General features: G+C 43.8%; 1 protein-coding gene across 2 annotated transcripts in view; it reads right to left on the bottom strand.

Annotated features, from left to right (window-relative positions):
• The window catches only part of dcun1d1 (DCN1, defective in cullin neddylation 1, domain containing 1 (S. cerevisiae)), a 68,533-nt gene that overhangs the window by 50,339 nt on the left and 3,557 nt on the right, over positions 1-14,637 (bottom strand). For both annotated transcript variants that reach the window (XR_008724521.1, XM_055645387.1), the window contains exon 2: positions 7,064-7,280. Coding sequence is in view for 1 of the 2 variants with exons in the window: in XM_055645387.1 (XP_055501362.1) it covers positions 7,064-7,280 (217 nt within the window). In the remaining variant the exon portion in view is untranslated. The remainder of the gene's footprint in view (positions 1-7,063; positions 7,281-14,637) is intronic.

Raw genomic sequence — 14,637 nt, 5'->3', positions numbered from 1 at the left:
GAGGGTCGGAGCGAATGACGGGCCCCGCACAGCAGCGACGGCGACGACGGCACCCCATCCCCCTCCTCCCCCCCCCCCCCCCCCCCCCCCCCCCCCCCCCCCCCCCCCCCCCCCCCCCCCCCCCCCACCACCCCCCACCCCCCCCCCCCCCCCTCCCCTGTGACCCCATTGTGACAGAAATGTCTCAGAGCTAACATTGACTATGTTTGATAACGGAATGTGATTAAATATGTTTTAACTACCAATGTTTTTATTTGTTTTAATCCATAAAGATGGATTAAATAAATTGTGAACACGTGAAACATTAAAACCGCAGTGGTCGATTGTCACTGACACGTTATTACAGAATTCATTTTAATGGCAAATCAATGCTCTTAATATGGAGTATCAGTACTGTAGTTATTTAATGAGCAACATTCACAACTATACGTTGGATTTATCCAGGTTTTACTTCAACAGTCAGTCATGTACATCACAAATTTGGTCAGGAGATATTTCAGTTGAAATTTTAACGTTAATTCTGAAGTGGGACTCATGGAAAAAGCGTTTATCAACAATTTTTTTTTTTTTAAATGGTGCTTACAAACTGGGTATCTTCATTGCCACATACATCTAATCTGAATGTCCGGTAATGTGGCCTCTTGACACCTTTAAATATATTACCAAACATTTGCTGCATTTATGTTCTTTGGCCATCTCTTGTTAGTTAGTGTAATATTTAACCTGTCAGATGGGTATAGTCAGTTTTAACAGCTATTATCATAAAATGCCTTTAGAAAATTCCTTGCAACCTGTATATTTTGTTGTGGATAAATGATGTGGGAAGCGAGAGTGTTTCTGTACCAATAGCAATAACGACCCATGCTATGGCCATGTCATGATAATTTTCGATCCTTCACAGAAAACATGCTTGCATCAATCTGTAGTGTGTATGGTTAAGCATATATGTTATCAAGGTCCAGGATTTATTGACACAGGTTGATCATACGCTGAATAATCCAACCACATGTTTGTTTGGAAGTGAAAAGAAATAATAAAAATTGCATTAATTGCAATGTGTAAAAAGAGTTGCGATAACATATTATAATTTTGCTGCATGTCATTGTGGTATATATCATGTCTCGATTGGTGAATATGTTAGTTTGTGACTTTATTTGAGGCAGAAATAATATGTGAATGCTTCAGTGAGCATAATTCCGACTGGTAACTTCGCACTTCGTCCGAGCACGTGTCATGCAATGACCACCTAAACTGTCATTTGGCAACCTAAAAAGCTGCCAAGGTTGCCCGGCTGGCAACAGGGGAAAAAAGTTAAGCGAGAGCCCTGCTCTAGATGGTCACGTGGCAGCCCAGACAGCATCTTTCCTCTTCAGCCACAGCCAGTGACTTCTCCATTCGGCGGCATTGGCCAGTTCTTTTATTGCCCTCCTTTGTGCCTGCCCTTTGACTCCTACGTCCCTCAGGAGCTACAAAGCCCCTGCACCCCACCTCCACTGGACACACCCTTACACTCCAACTTCTCTCCTCTGCTGCAAGGTTTGAATATCAAAGCTTTTTCCTTTCACAAGCCTCGTCCACAGCCTCCTCCCATGGGACCGTCAGCTCAATGATGAAAACAAGCCGACAGGAGTTGGACCAGAGAACGAGGTCTGGTCACAGGTTGGTAACTGCGATTTCAACTGGGAACGAAAGCCTCTGGCCTAGGTCAACACGCATTTCCCAGTCCATGGCTGCGTTCAGTGGGAATGAGTTGAGAGACGAGGGGTTAGTCCTCCGTTTCTCTCCTTCCCGGATGAAGGATGGTATTTGCGGGAATGTTATCTGGGCATTGATAGGCATGGCGTTGGTGGTAACTCTCTGGCACTCGAGTTAAGCTGCCAAACACCTCAGCACCTGGTTGTGTCGCCAGGTGTATCTGCCTTGTATTAGGCTGGTCTTACAACCGACCAGGACGTGCTTGAGGTTTGCTGGAACTGCACACAGGGGGCAGGCTGGATCCTCTCCCAGCCAAAGATTTAGGTTTGTGGGAGAGGGAAGGACGTCATATATGGCTCAGATAATGAAGCTCACAGTATTAGATTTTGGTCCAATTTGATCGATTTTTATCTCAAATTAGCTCAAAAGGATCATAGGTAGGCCCATTTTTAATCCTGCGTTATTTAATCATGATTTAATAACTTTCAAATTTGGCCACCCATGCCACAGTACCCTTGGTACCCTTATTTACAGAAACACCCATCTCTAAAACTAACTACCCAACAGTTAAAAGCCTCTCAAAAGATGGCGGCGCTGGCTTAACAGCTACGGCCCACCTGCAGTCCGTCTGGTTTTTTTTTCTTTCGTTTTGTTCCTTGTCATGTTTTAGTTAATTTTGTTTTATTAAGTTGTGTATGTGTGCGGGTGGGGTGGGAGAAACATGCTTTGGTCTCTTCCTTCGGGGGATGCGACTTTTTCTTCGGTCGTATTCCCCGTCCCCGTCTCCGTCTGCACCGAGGCCTAATGGCGGAGCTGGCGGCATCGGAGCTGTAGCAGCGGCACTGAAGCTGTGGCGGCGGCGGCAGCAGCAGCGGGAGCGGAGACCCGACTCGGTCCTGGAGCTGTGGCGGAGGTAGCGGCAGCGGAGACCCGACTCGGCCCTGGAGCTGTGGTGGAGGCAGCGACCACCCGCGGAGTTTGAACCGTCGCCTCGGCGCAGAGGGAGAACAAAGAGGGAAGAGACAGAGACTTTAAGATTTTGCCTTCCACCACAGTAAGGAGGTGTTTGGTGAACTCACTGTGGTGGATGTTAAATTTCTGTTGATTGTGTGTTTTTGTCATTTTTTTAATTATATGTAGACTGCAGGGAAACAAAATTTCGTTCAGACCGAAAGGTCTGAATGACAATAAACGAATCTAATATAAAAAAAAAAGTCTCTGAATATAGGATTTATTGCGACAGCTGTGCTGCCCAAATATTGATAGTCAATGCATTTCAGGGACGAGTCCACAACATTTAGCATTCATCATTGATACCTCATTTCTCATTCCACTGGGCAGTTCAATAGGGTCCAGGATTTGACCCTTGGAAAAATATAACTTAAAAATAAGAACAGGAAAAGCTAGAAATACTCAGCATAATAGTGTGGGGAGAATCAGAGTTAATCCTCCAGGTTAGCACCCATTCTGGTGAAAAGTCATTGACTTGAAAAATTAATTACATTTTTCTTTACACTTTCTCTCAGCCGGTAAATAGTTCTCGCATGTTGTGTTTTATTTCAGATATCAGTATGTGCAATATTTCCTGTATTGCTTCTAGATAAATAGTCAGGATTGTGGCTAATAACTCCCATGGAGAAGTTACCTTTGATATAAATATGCAATTCAGGTAAAAGCAGGAATCTATCCTGCCAAGATAATTTTCACAAATGAATTGCTTGCCATGATTTATAATGCAGAAAAGTCATTTGAATTAGGCACATCGTCACATCCTAATCAAGAAAATCAGTCAGGGAAAACCAGGGAATCAGGATGGCCAAACGGAGCTGTGAAATGTCCTTGGCAAGCTGCATTGAGAGGGTAGAACCACACAAGAATAAAGAGGGGACATTATGCATGGAGTTAGAGGTTGAATACAAGGTACAAAACTAGTACTTTGTATTGATATTCACCAAAGAGAAAAATATGAAGAACAGCAGATCATTGTGGGGTATGCTAGGGCACTCTGAGAACACAAGGCTGTTATTCATCGATTACAGCTCGGCATTTAACACAATCATCCCCTCCAAGCTGGTTACCAAACTCGCAGAACTGGGTCTCTGCGCATCCCTCTGCAATTGGACCCTCGACTTCCTCATTCACAGACCACAGTCTGTTCGTATTGGTGGAAATGTGTCAGCCTCGATAACAATCAGCACGGGAGCACCTCAAAGCTGCGTGCTCAGCCCCCTGCTGTACTCACTCTATACTCATGACTGCGTAACCAGTCACAGTGCAAACTCCATCATCAAGTTCGCTGACGACACCACTGTTGTGGGGCTTATCACTGATGGGGATGAGTCAGAGTATAGAAGAGAGATCGAGCAACTGTCCATATGGTGCCAGTGCAATAACCTGGCCCTCAACACCAGCAAAACCAAGGAACTGATTGTGGACTTTGGAAGGAGTAGGAGGGGGACCCACAGCCCCATTTATATCAACGGGTCGATGGTTGAAAGGGTCAAGAGCTTCAAATTCCTGGGCATGCACATCTCTGAAGATCTTTCCTGGTCCGAGAACACTAATGCAATTATCAAGAAAGCTCATCAGCGCCTCTACTTCCTGAGAAGATTACGGAGAGTCGGTTTGTCAAAGAAGACTCTCTCTAACTTCTACAGGTGCACAGTCGAGAGCATGCTGACCGGTTGCATCGTGGCTTGGTTCGGCAATTTGAGCGCCCTGGAGAGGAAAAGACTACAAAAAGTAGTAAACACTGCCCAGTCCATCATCGGCTCTGACCTTCCTTCCATTGAGGGGATTTATCGCAGTCGCTGCCTCAAAAATGCTGGCAGTATCATCAAAGACTTTTCTGCACACCATCCTGGCCACACACTCATCTCCCTGCTACCTTCAGGAGCCTGAAGACTGCAACAACCAGGTTCAGGAATAGCTACTTCCCCACAGCCATCAGGCTACTAAACCTGGCTCAGACAAAACTCTGATTATTTTCTGTTATTTGCACTATTAACCCATTTTCTGTTATTTGCACTTTATCAGTTTATTTATTCATGTGTGTGTATATATATATATATATATATATATATATATATATATATATATATATATATATATATATATATATATATACATGGTATATGGACACACTATATATGTTTTGTAGTAAATGCCTACTATGTTCTGGGTGCTGAAGCAAAGCAAGAATTTCATTGTCCTATACAGGGACGCATGACAATAAACTCACTTGAATTTGAACATGAAGGTGGCAGCATGGGTCCCTTGAAGGTGGATAAGTCCATAGGATCTGATGGGATCTGTTCCAGGGAGAGGCAAGGGAGGAAATTGCTGGGGACTTGATAAAGATCTTTGAATCCTCTCTAGTCACAGACAAGGTCCCAGAGAACGACAGCCAATATTGTTCCTTTGTTTCAGAGAAATGGTGATAATGCAGGGAATCTATAATCTAAAATTCTAGAGGCTGGATGGAGCCTGATAAAAGTTTATAATAATTATGAGACATAGGTAGGAGATATTCAAAATCTTTTTCCCAGGTTGGAAATGACAAATACTAGAGGGCATAGTTAAAGGTGAGGGGGGTGGGAGGGGGTGAGCTTAACCGAGGTGTGCAGGGCAGGTTTTATTGGAAGCCAGGGCTTTAACGGATGGGGAGACGGTGCTAGCCAGGGGTGGGTCGGCAGATCTGTCCTCTATAACTGAAATCCGTAATAAAGGAGCCCTTTAAAACAAGGGTTTACTGTACTCCACATTCACATATGTCAGTTACAATAAAATTGTTAGAGCATTTAGATGCATTCGATGCATGGTAGGATACAGAATATTGTAGATCCTATGGAGGGAGTGCACGTAAGGTCATCAGGTCAAAGGGCGTGACGCACGCAGTACCTCAATCCTTCTGAAGTGAAAGGCAGCTTTCGGCATGCACTAGTAACATACGAAACACGTACGTTCTAACCAGTTAAAAATTTGCAAAATGGTCCATTTTTGTGCTGTAAAGAATTGTGGAAATAGGTGTAACCGTGAGTGAAAACCGCTGAAATCACTGCTGCTCTGCCACTGACACATTGAGGGCAAGTCCCGGCCCACGACCACCTGGGGCTGGAGGGTGACTGGGTGCTTTGAACCCGAGCACCAAGGTGCAAGCAGCTGAAGGAGCACATCCCTCGGGACAGCCCCCACTCTCCCCGGGGTCAGCGCTGTCCGGCCACGGCCGTCCTCCGCCCCGTCTCCCCCTGTGCAGCCGCACTGTCACAGGCTGTGGGTCAGCAGCGCCCACACACGGGGCCAGGTGGAGCAGGGCCGCGCCTCCGGGCAGCGGACACACGGGACCATAACCCCGGCAAAGTCCTCGCCAGCTGCAGCAGAGTTGGGGACAGTCTGGTCCCTCTGCCCACCCAGAGTCACTGACCGCACTGCACCGGCACCGGACCCCGACCCCCACACCGGGGTGATTCACCCCCTTGGACCCCTACCCACACAGGGGGTGATTCATCCCCCCGACCCTGACCCACACACGGGCGATTCGCCCCCCCCCCCCCCCCCCCCCACGCAGGGTGATTCACCCCCCCCCGACCACCCCACACACAGGGTGATTCACCCCCCCCCCCACCACCACACGGGGTGATTCACCCCCTCCCACCACCCCCACATGGGGCGATTCACACCCCCGATCCCAAATCCACATGTGGGGTGATTCACCCCCCCCCCCCCCCCCACCCCCATACCTTGGGGATAGATGGCCTAGGGTCCCCAAGTGCGGAACCGGTCATAGTGGAGTCTGGATGCTGTGACAGAAGACGGGCCCGCTGCACTGGCAGCCATACAAGTGCTTACCTGACGTTCACCGCTGTACTCCAGAAGGCGTTGCCTGGCAACAGTACGGGTCACGGGTCGTGACCTCGACTGCAGTGCAACCTCTCTATAGGCAAAATGAATGTCTAAATGCTATTGTAGCTCTATTATCACTGCTCTGAAGTCATCTATTTCGTAATTTATCATCCATACTGCTGTGAAATCAACCCATGGAATTCATAGACAGCTGTTAAGGTATCTCAGTTGTGCAAATTATAGTCATAGATGAGAAAACTTAAAATGTACATTTACTTTCTTTAACCAAGTTCATATGGTTTAAGTCATTATCAAACGAGTGTCCATACAGCCAGGTCTTCTTTTGGTAAAACAATATCAATATTAGGGTTATAAAGAGGAGCATAAGATTTATTTTTAATAGATCCATAAAGATCTTAAAGAATAAGCATAATACAAAGATGTTGTGAGGCTTTGAAATCAGTTAAGCTATGCATTTTCATAAATTAAATTAATATAATATTAATATAAACAAAAGTTTACTTACCTCTGTATCTATGGTATAGCTGTTCTAATCTTTTTCTATCCAATGAGCCTTTCAGACTTTCACGAACATAAAGTTCTGGATTTTGAAAAAAATTGTCTGTAGCAACATCTAATTTCCAATCGTTCTGTGACAAACAACATACTGCAGTTTTTTCACTGGACTGTGTGAAGACCATAAACTGCCGCACTTTATCCTTCTGTGAGGACTTCAGCTTGTTCTGCAAAAAAAGAAACACTTTGTAATGCCCATTTTACAAATGAATACTTTTTCCAACCTTCACAATTTATTTACATAGACAATCAAGTCTCGTAGCACAACACAGCGAAATAAACTGTTCCACCCAAGCATTTTATTCTTTGCAAAATCTCAATTATTTTCCTTCAAATTATCCATTCATTGAATGCAGATATCGCTGATGGGTCAGCATTTATTAGCTATCCCCTAAATGTCCTGGAGACAACAGCGATTAGTCACCTTCATGAAAATTGACAGCAATTATTTGTGGTGGTCAAAAATGCAAGGATATTTCAAAAAGCTGCTAAATTACAAAGTTATGGTTCTGTTCAAAGCTCCTTGTCTAAAGGGCATTAATGAATCAGATGGGTTACAAAACTTCAGGAATTTCATTACCATCATTACTCATACAAGTTTTTCATACCAGATTTATTGACCAATGCATTTAAATTCCCAAGCCGTAGACTTAACTCGTGTCTCTGTATTATTCGGCCAAGTGGCTGAATTGCAAATTCAGCAACATGACCGCTATATCTTCATAAAAGTGCCACTACAAGTACCCCACGGAATTAATCCACTAAGGTTTAACTTTATTAGTTTCGTTCTTCATTAAATTTCGCATCTAGTGTAACACATTTACATCACATCTGTAAACTGTAAAGGGCTTGTCCCACTTACACGACTTTTTCGGCGACTGCCGGTACCCGTCATAGTCGCAGCAGGTCGCCGAAAATTTTCAACATTTTAAAAATCCAGCAGCGACCAGAAAAAGATACGACTCTTTGGGCGATTACTCACGACCACACAGGCAACAAGTCGCGGCGGGATGACGCCTATGTGGTCATGAGTAGTCAACCAAAGAGTCGTACCTTTTTATGGTCGTCGCTGGATTTTCAACAAGTGGGACAGGCCCTTAAGTATTCCGAACTGCAATCATTAAAATGATACAAACAGTGCCTGGAAATATGCTGGAATCTGGACAAAAAAGAAAACCTGCTGCAATAACTCAGTAAGCAACAAGCAGTTTCTATGGAGGCAAAGGGATAGTTAGTGTACAGTTCAGGTCGAAATCCCACAACAGGATAATGCAGGGTCTCGACCTGAAATAGAGCATCTTTCCGCTTGACCTGTCACTTTTTTTTCGCTAGGAAAAAACATTTCATTTCGTCCTACCTATGCAGAAACAATCAATGTGTTTCCATCACCTCATTTCACGGATGTCAACCAGAAAAGCAAAAGTTGACATGAAACCTTCAACACCAGATGTAGTAAATGCATTGCTGGAGAAATTGTAATAGTAGTAAGTGAATAACAAAAGGCAACTGTTAAAAACTCAATTCATCTGCTACAAAATATCAGGCGTAGATATCAGTTCATCAAGATTAAGGTGCCAAAGACACATGCAAACATGCTAAAGAGTGCGGCACAGTGGCAGAGTTGCTGCCTCACAGCGCCGGAGGCCTGGGTTCAATCATGACCTCGGGTGCTGTCTGTACGGAGTTTGTGCGTTCTCCCTGTGACCTGCGTGGGTTTTCTCCGGGTGCTCCGGTTTTCTCCCACACTCCAAAGGCATATAGGTTTGCAGGTTAATTGGTTTTAAATTGTCTCGTGTGTGTGTGTAGGATAGTATTAATGTGCGGGGATCGTTGGTCAGCGAGGACTCGGTGGGACGAAGGGCCTGTTTCCACGGTGTATCTCTAAACTAAATTAAATCCATTAGATGAATATAAATGTCAAATGAATTACTGAAATAGGCATGTTAAGATTATGAAAAAAATCTAAACACACCTTTCACCAGTACATCAACTACATTATCTTTACAGATCAAATGTGTAGGAAAGAACTGCAGATGCTGGTTTAAATCGTCAACACACACAAAATGCTGGAGCAACTCAGCAGGACAGGCAGCATCTCTGGAGAGAAGGAATGGGTGACGTTTCAGGTCGACACCTTTCTTCTGACTGATCTTTAGTCTGAAGAATGCAAGTTCAGATGAACGTTACTCCAGCATTTTGTGTATCTTCACAGATCAGTTTAACTCTGACATCCATGTCTCTGCACTGCAACAAACAAGTCAGAAATTAGTTGAAGCCAACACATCTGACTACCTGCTTCACCACTGAACTCAGCACTCAGAATTACACAAACAACATTTGCTTTATAACAAAGATAGTTGACATTAGTCACTGGCCCCATTCATTTGTAAACAACACCTCGTCTATTGTATCCAGTGTTCCCAATGTGGCCTCCCGTACATTGGCAAGACCAAGCATAGACTCAGCGACCATTTCACCAAACACTTACTCTTGGTCCACCAAGGCCTGCAGGATCTCCTGGTTCCTAACCATTTTAACTCTTCTTCCCATAATGACCTTTTTGTGAGGCAACACACAAACTGGAGGAATAGCACCTCGTATTCCGTTTGTGTAGCTTTCAACCCTATGGTATGAACATTGGATTCACCAATTTTAGGTAACTATTATAAACCTCCCCTTCTCCCTGTTTCCCCTTTATAATACATTTCCCCCTTTTCTTTCCCTCTCCTGTGCCCCATCTGGACTTGCATTTATTTCTCCTCTCCACCTCCCCCTCCCCCTCCATTCCTTCCTCTAGCTTCACAATTCACAACTCTTCAATTATTTTTCTCATATTTTCTGCCCTACTCCAAAGATGCTGCCTGACCCGCTGTGCATCTGCAGTTCCTCGTTTCCATAATTCATTTGTTTAATTTTATTTTAACAAAGTTCTGGCACTTTGTGTTCAGTAATTTTTTTATTTTTTTTAAATTATCTTATTTTGAACTGTTTTCAAGCTCTCAGATTAAGAGTTCAAATGCCTTTTGACAGCTGGTCCTCCAGTTTAATTAGTCCCATTATACCACAAAAGGCAGGTTTGGCCACAGGGCAGCAATTTCAATGCAGCAAAATATTCCAATATACTTCTCAGGAGAATTACAAAACTAAATTGATTTTAATCCATGTTAGGAAACATTAGAACTGGCGACAAAAATGTAGTCAAAGACACAAATTGTAAGAACATTTAAGAGGAAAAGGCAAATTCAAGAATTTAAATTTTTAGCAGCCACAAATGGTACAAATAATAATCTTGGTAATACTCAAGAAACCAGAAATAAAAAGCAGGTTTCCTAGAATTAAAGGTTTATGGATTACAACTTTGCATTTGAAAACAAAGATGAAAGAAGAAAATTCTTCAATTTCTTCTCACATCCCAAAAATGTGCAAATTGGCAAGTACATCGGCTAATGTAAATTGTCCGCAGTGTGGAGACCAATCTAAGGGAACTTTAGACACAAGTAACTGCAAAAAAAAAGACACAAAATGCTGGAGTAACGCAGTGGGCCAGGCAGCATCTGTGGAGACAGGCGGTGCTTCAGACCAGGACCCTTCTTCAGACTAATAGAGGTGGAGGGTGGGTATGGGAGGGGAAAGCTGGAAGAATGGACAAAGTCTTGCAAGAGATAAATGGGTACAGTGGTGGTTTTTTGGGGGGGGGGTAAAAAGATGTTTGGATAAAGACCAGTGACGAAAAGACTAAAGGTGTGAGATAATGATGCGAGGTAAAAAATGTGAAAGCAGAGGAAGGGGAGGAAAAGGATGTCGAAGAGGAGGAAAAGAATGAGTGCGAATCTGGGTGTGCAACAGGAAAGAGAGGAGGTAAAAAGGGGAGGGGGGGGGGGGGAAAGGGGGGTGATAGGTTACCTAAAATTGGAGAATTAAATGTTCTACGCTACCCAAACAGAATACGAGGTGCTGTCGCTCTAGTTTGCGGGTGGCCTTACCCAGGCAGCGGGGGTGGTTCAGGAGAGTGTGGGAATGGGAAGAGCAGTTAGCAAATTGGAGATCCTGCATGTCTAGGCTAACCAAGCACCAAATTCAGTTAAACGGCCTATGCTTGGTCTCGCCAATATAAAGGAGACATCATGAACACCGGGTTTAAAGGAGGCGCATGTGAATGCCCATCTCTCCTGGACTGCTGAGGTCCCTGGATGGATGAAGGGGAGGAGGTATAAGGACATGTGTTACATCTCCTGCAGTTGCAGGGGACAGTGGTTGTGGAGGTGTGCTTTGAGTAGGAAGGGATGAATGAACCAAGGATCTCTGCAGAAGACGGAAAGGGGTGGGAAGATGTGACTAGTAGTGGGATCACATTGGAGGTGGAGGACAATTTTTGATGCCGAGGCTGGTGGAGTGAAAGGTCAGGACCAAGGGAACTGTGATGAATGCCGAGCGATCAAGAAAGGGAGAAGAGTCAGAGATAGTCCGTGAATTTAGTGGAAGTTAGTGTTAAAGTTAATGACATCAACGAGTTCTGCACGGGTGCAGGATACAGCCCCAGTTAGTCGCCAACGTAGTAAAGAAAGAGTTGGCCAATGGTGCCAGCGTATATTGGGAACAAGGACTGGTTAACATAACCAACAAAAGGTCAGGCATATTTGGGGCCCGTGCGAATACCCATGGCTACACGTTGAACACACGCAGAAAGAGAAGGGAGTCTAAAGAGAAGTTGTTGAGGACAGGTTCCGTCAGATGGAGAGGAGTATTAGTAGAGGGAAATTGATTGGGTTTTTCAGTGCCTGGTTTAGATGAAGAGAGGCCCTAGGCTATTCCACTTGCGAGGCCCCTCCCTATCCCTCCTATACAAAACGAGTCTGCTTTTTACTATCGTTAACATCCACAGTACTACACAGTAGGTTTCTAGCAACCATTATCAGCTCTACCCCTAGCATTGCTCCTTGCCAACTTCCTAATTCAAATATCTTTGCACTTTCCTACTTACCCCTGAGTTTTGACTTTTGAAGCCTGCAAGTATCCAAAGATGTTCCCTGCACCCGCCATCGCTGTTTACTGGAGCACGTGAAAGTTTGCCAGACTGACGCCGATGTGCAGCCGAGCCTGGCCAATGAGGTAAGGGGCTGGAAAGCTGCGCTTTTTTAAAAAATATTTATTTATTACCAGTGCTAGTGTCGAGTTATCGGCTTAAAACAGTATTTTTCTGAAATGGTGGGCAAGGGAAATTACTGAAGGGCTGTTTAGAGACTACAGCGCGTTGTGACAGCATATCTAGGAAAGGCCTATGACAGTCAAAAATATTATACACCTTGGCAGGAGGCTCCCTAGATTTTGAGGCCCTAGGCTTCAGCATGCCGTGCCTGTACGTAAATCCAGCACTGGGGATTCTGATCAAGGAAGAACCGGAAGGCCTTTAGACCTTCGTAGTGGAGGATGGTGGTGTAAAGGGACTGGACATCCCTGGTAAGGTAAAGAAATGTTGGATATTTAGTTTACAGCATAGAAACAACCCCATTGGCGCACCCTGTCCACGCCGACCATCAATCGCCTCTCCACACTAATTCTCTGTTGTCCCCTTTTCTCAGCCACTTCTTACACATTAGGACCAATTTTACACAGACGAATTAACCCAAAGAAAGTTTTAGGGAAGTAGAAGGAATCCAGAGCACAATGTGGGATCAACATCAGATTAGTATGGATGGGTGTTTTGACAGTTGGCGTGGACTGGGTGGACCCAAGTGTCTTGTGCTGCATCTCTCCATGCGACAATGCTAACATCAAGTCCATTAAGTAATGTGACAACAGTAAAGCAAAAGACTCGAGGAAATGGAGGGCACATAAAATTGTGCAGTTGCTTAAGAAATCAGTTACCTCTGGTCCAACAAGAAGTGATGATTAACAACCTAACAAATAAAAGAGAAACAGCAATTACAGAAACAAACAAACGCGAAATAATTCAGGATCATGGAAGCAACATCCCAATTCAAATAACAAGCCGGACAGATTCAAAGTAAGGGGTCTCAGTAGAGAAAATGTAAAGATTGTAAAATCAAAACAGGTGGACAAATAAAGATAATTTAGCAAAGGACATTATAGCAACAGAGTTTCAAGTCAAAGTGTCGCACACAAGTGAATAGATATAGCATTAATGTTTAGAAGGAACTGCAAATGCTGGAAAATCGAAGGTGGACAAAAATGCTGGAGAAACTCAGCGGGTGAGGCAGCATCTATGGAGAGAGGGAAATAGGCAACGTTTCGGGTCGAAACCCGAAACGATACAGCATTAAGTTTGGAAGAATATCACTGCCACACTGGACAAGACAAGCCTGAAAAGCCATGGCTTTATTAAGTAGCACGCATACTAGGATGAGGCCAACATCCAGATCATAGAACATTCCTTTCTAAACATTAAAATATTATGCTAAATTTAAAGTTTGTTAGTTATCTTTGCCAAACTTAACATGTAGAGATCATGAGTGAAGGCAAACAAAATATTTTAAAACTTATGATCCAGGTCAACTAATACATGAAGTTAAACAAATCAAATCAGCACCATGCTAACATCTTGCAACAGGCATTCTTCATTAGTTTGTGTCGTCTCCATTAGAAGCTAAAAATAGTATCCTGATGCCAAAAACAGAATTGATCCTGCACATCCCAATGACTACTATATTTATTTCGGTACTGAAACCCAAGATGCAATATATCTAGCATATGCATTTAGATCATTTAAAAGGTCTGGAATTCACGTTTTCTATGCAAAATCTTATTTAACTAAATATTGTAATTTATCACGTATTACATGATATGATATTCAATGGCAAGAAACTAAAAAGGGACTTCAGGGCTCAAACAATCAATTACTTAAAACTTGATTACTGAACTGAACTAGCTAGTCAAGTAATATTATGTTTGAATTAGAATTTCTCTACACTGCTCAAGTCAGTGTTAACATTTTTGGCCCGATATTTACCATTCAGCAAATCAACCTTGGAAGACATTTGATTACTAATTTTCAGATATAAATAGAAGTTGCCCTCAGTATTTAAAAAAAATTCAGCCCCAATCATAACTCCTTTAGTCAAATTATTTCCCCCTTGACAATTGAATTCCCTGATGGACCAATTGCTGTTGCTGCTGGATGTCACATATGTAGTGGTCACCAATATCATTTCTAGATAACCATATGAATCACCTGATAACATCTGTCAGCATTCTGTGCAATCACTATAACTAATTCCAATCTGGGTATGCTTTACCCAATGACCACACATATGGACTTCCAACTTAAGGGCCTGTCCCATCTGCTATTTTTTAGGCGACTACATGCGACTAGGCTGTTGCCACATGGTCGCCGGGGTGTCGCCTGTATGGTCGCGAGTAGTCTCCTCAGTCACCCAAAGAGTCGTAGTGTCATTCTGGTCGTCGCTGGATTTTCAATATGTTGAAAAGTTTTCAGAGACGGTCGGCGACAGTGGATTTGACGCCAATGAGCATAGCTTGACTTCTCCTGACGTAGGTGCTGTCGTA

This window comes from Leucoraja erinacea, chromosome 14 (genome assembly GCF_028641065.1).
Source record: "Leucoraja erinacea ecotype New England chromosome 14, Leri_hhj_1, whole genome shotgun sequence".
In the NCBI taxonomy this organism is placed as follows: Eukaryota; Metazoa; Chordata; class Chondrichthyes; order Rajiformes; family Rajidae; genus Leucoraja; species Leucoraja erinaceus.
Note: the sequence above shows the minus strand (reverse complement) of the source record. Positions and strands in the feature narration are given on the sequence as shown.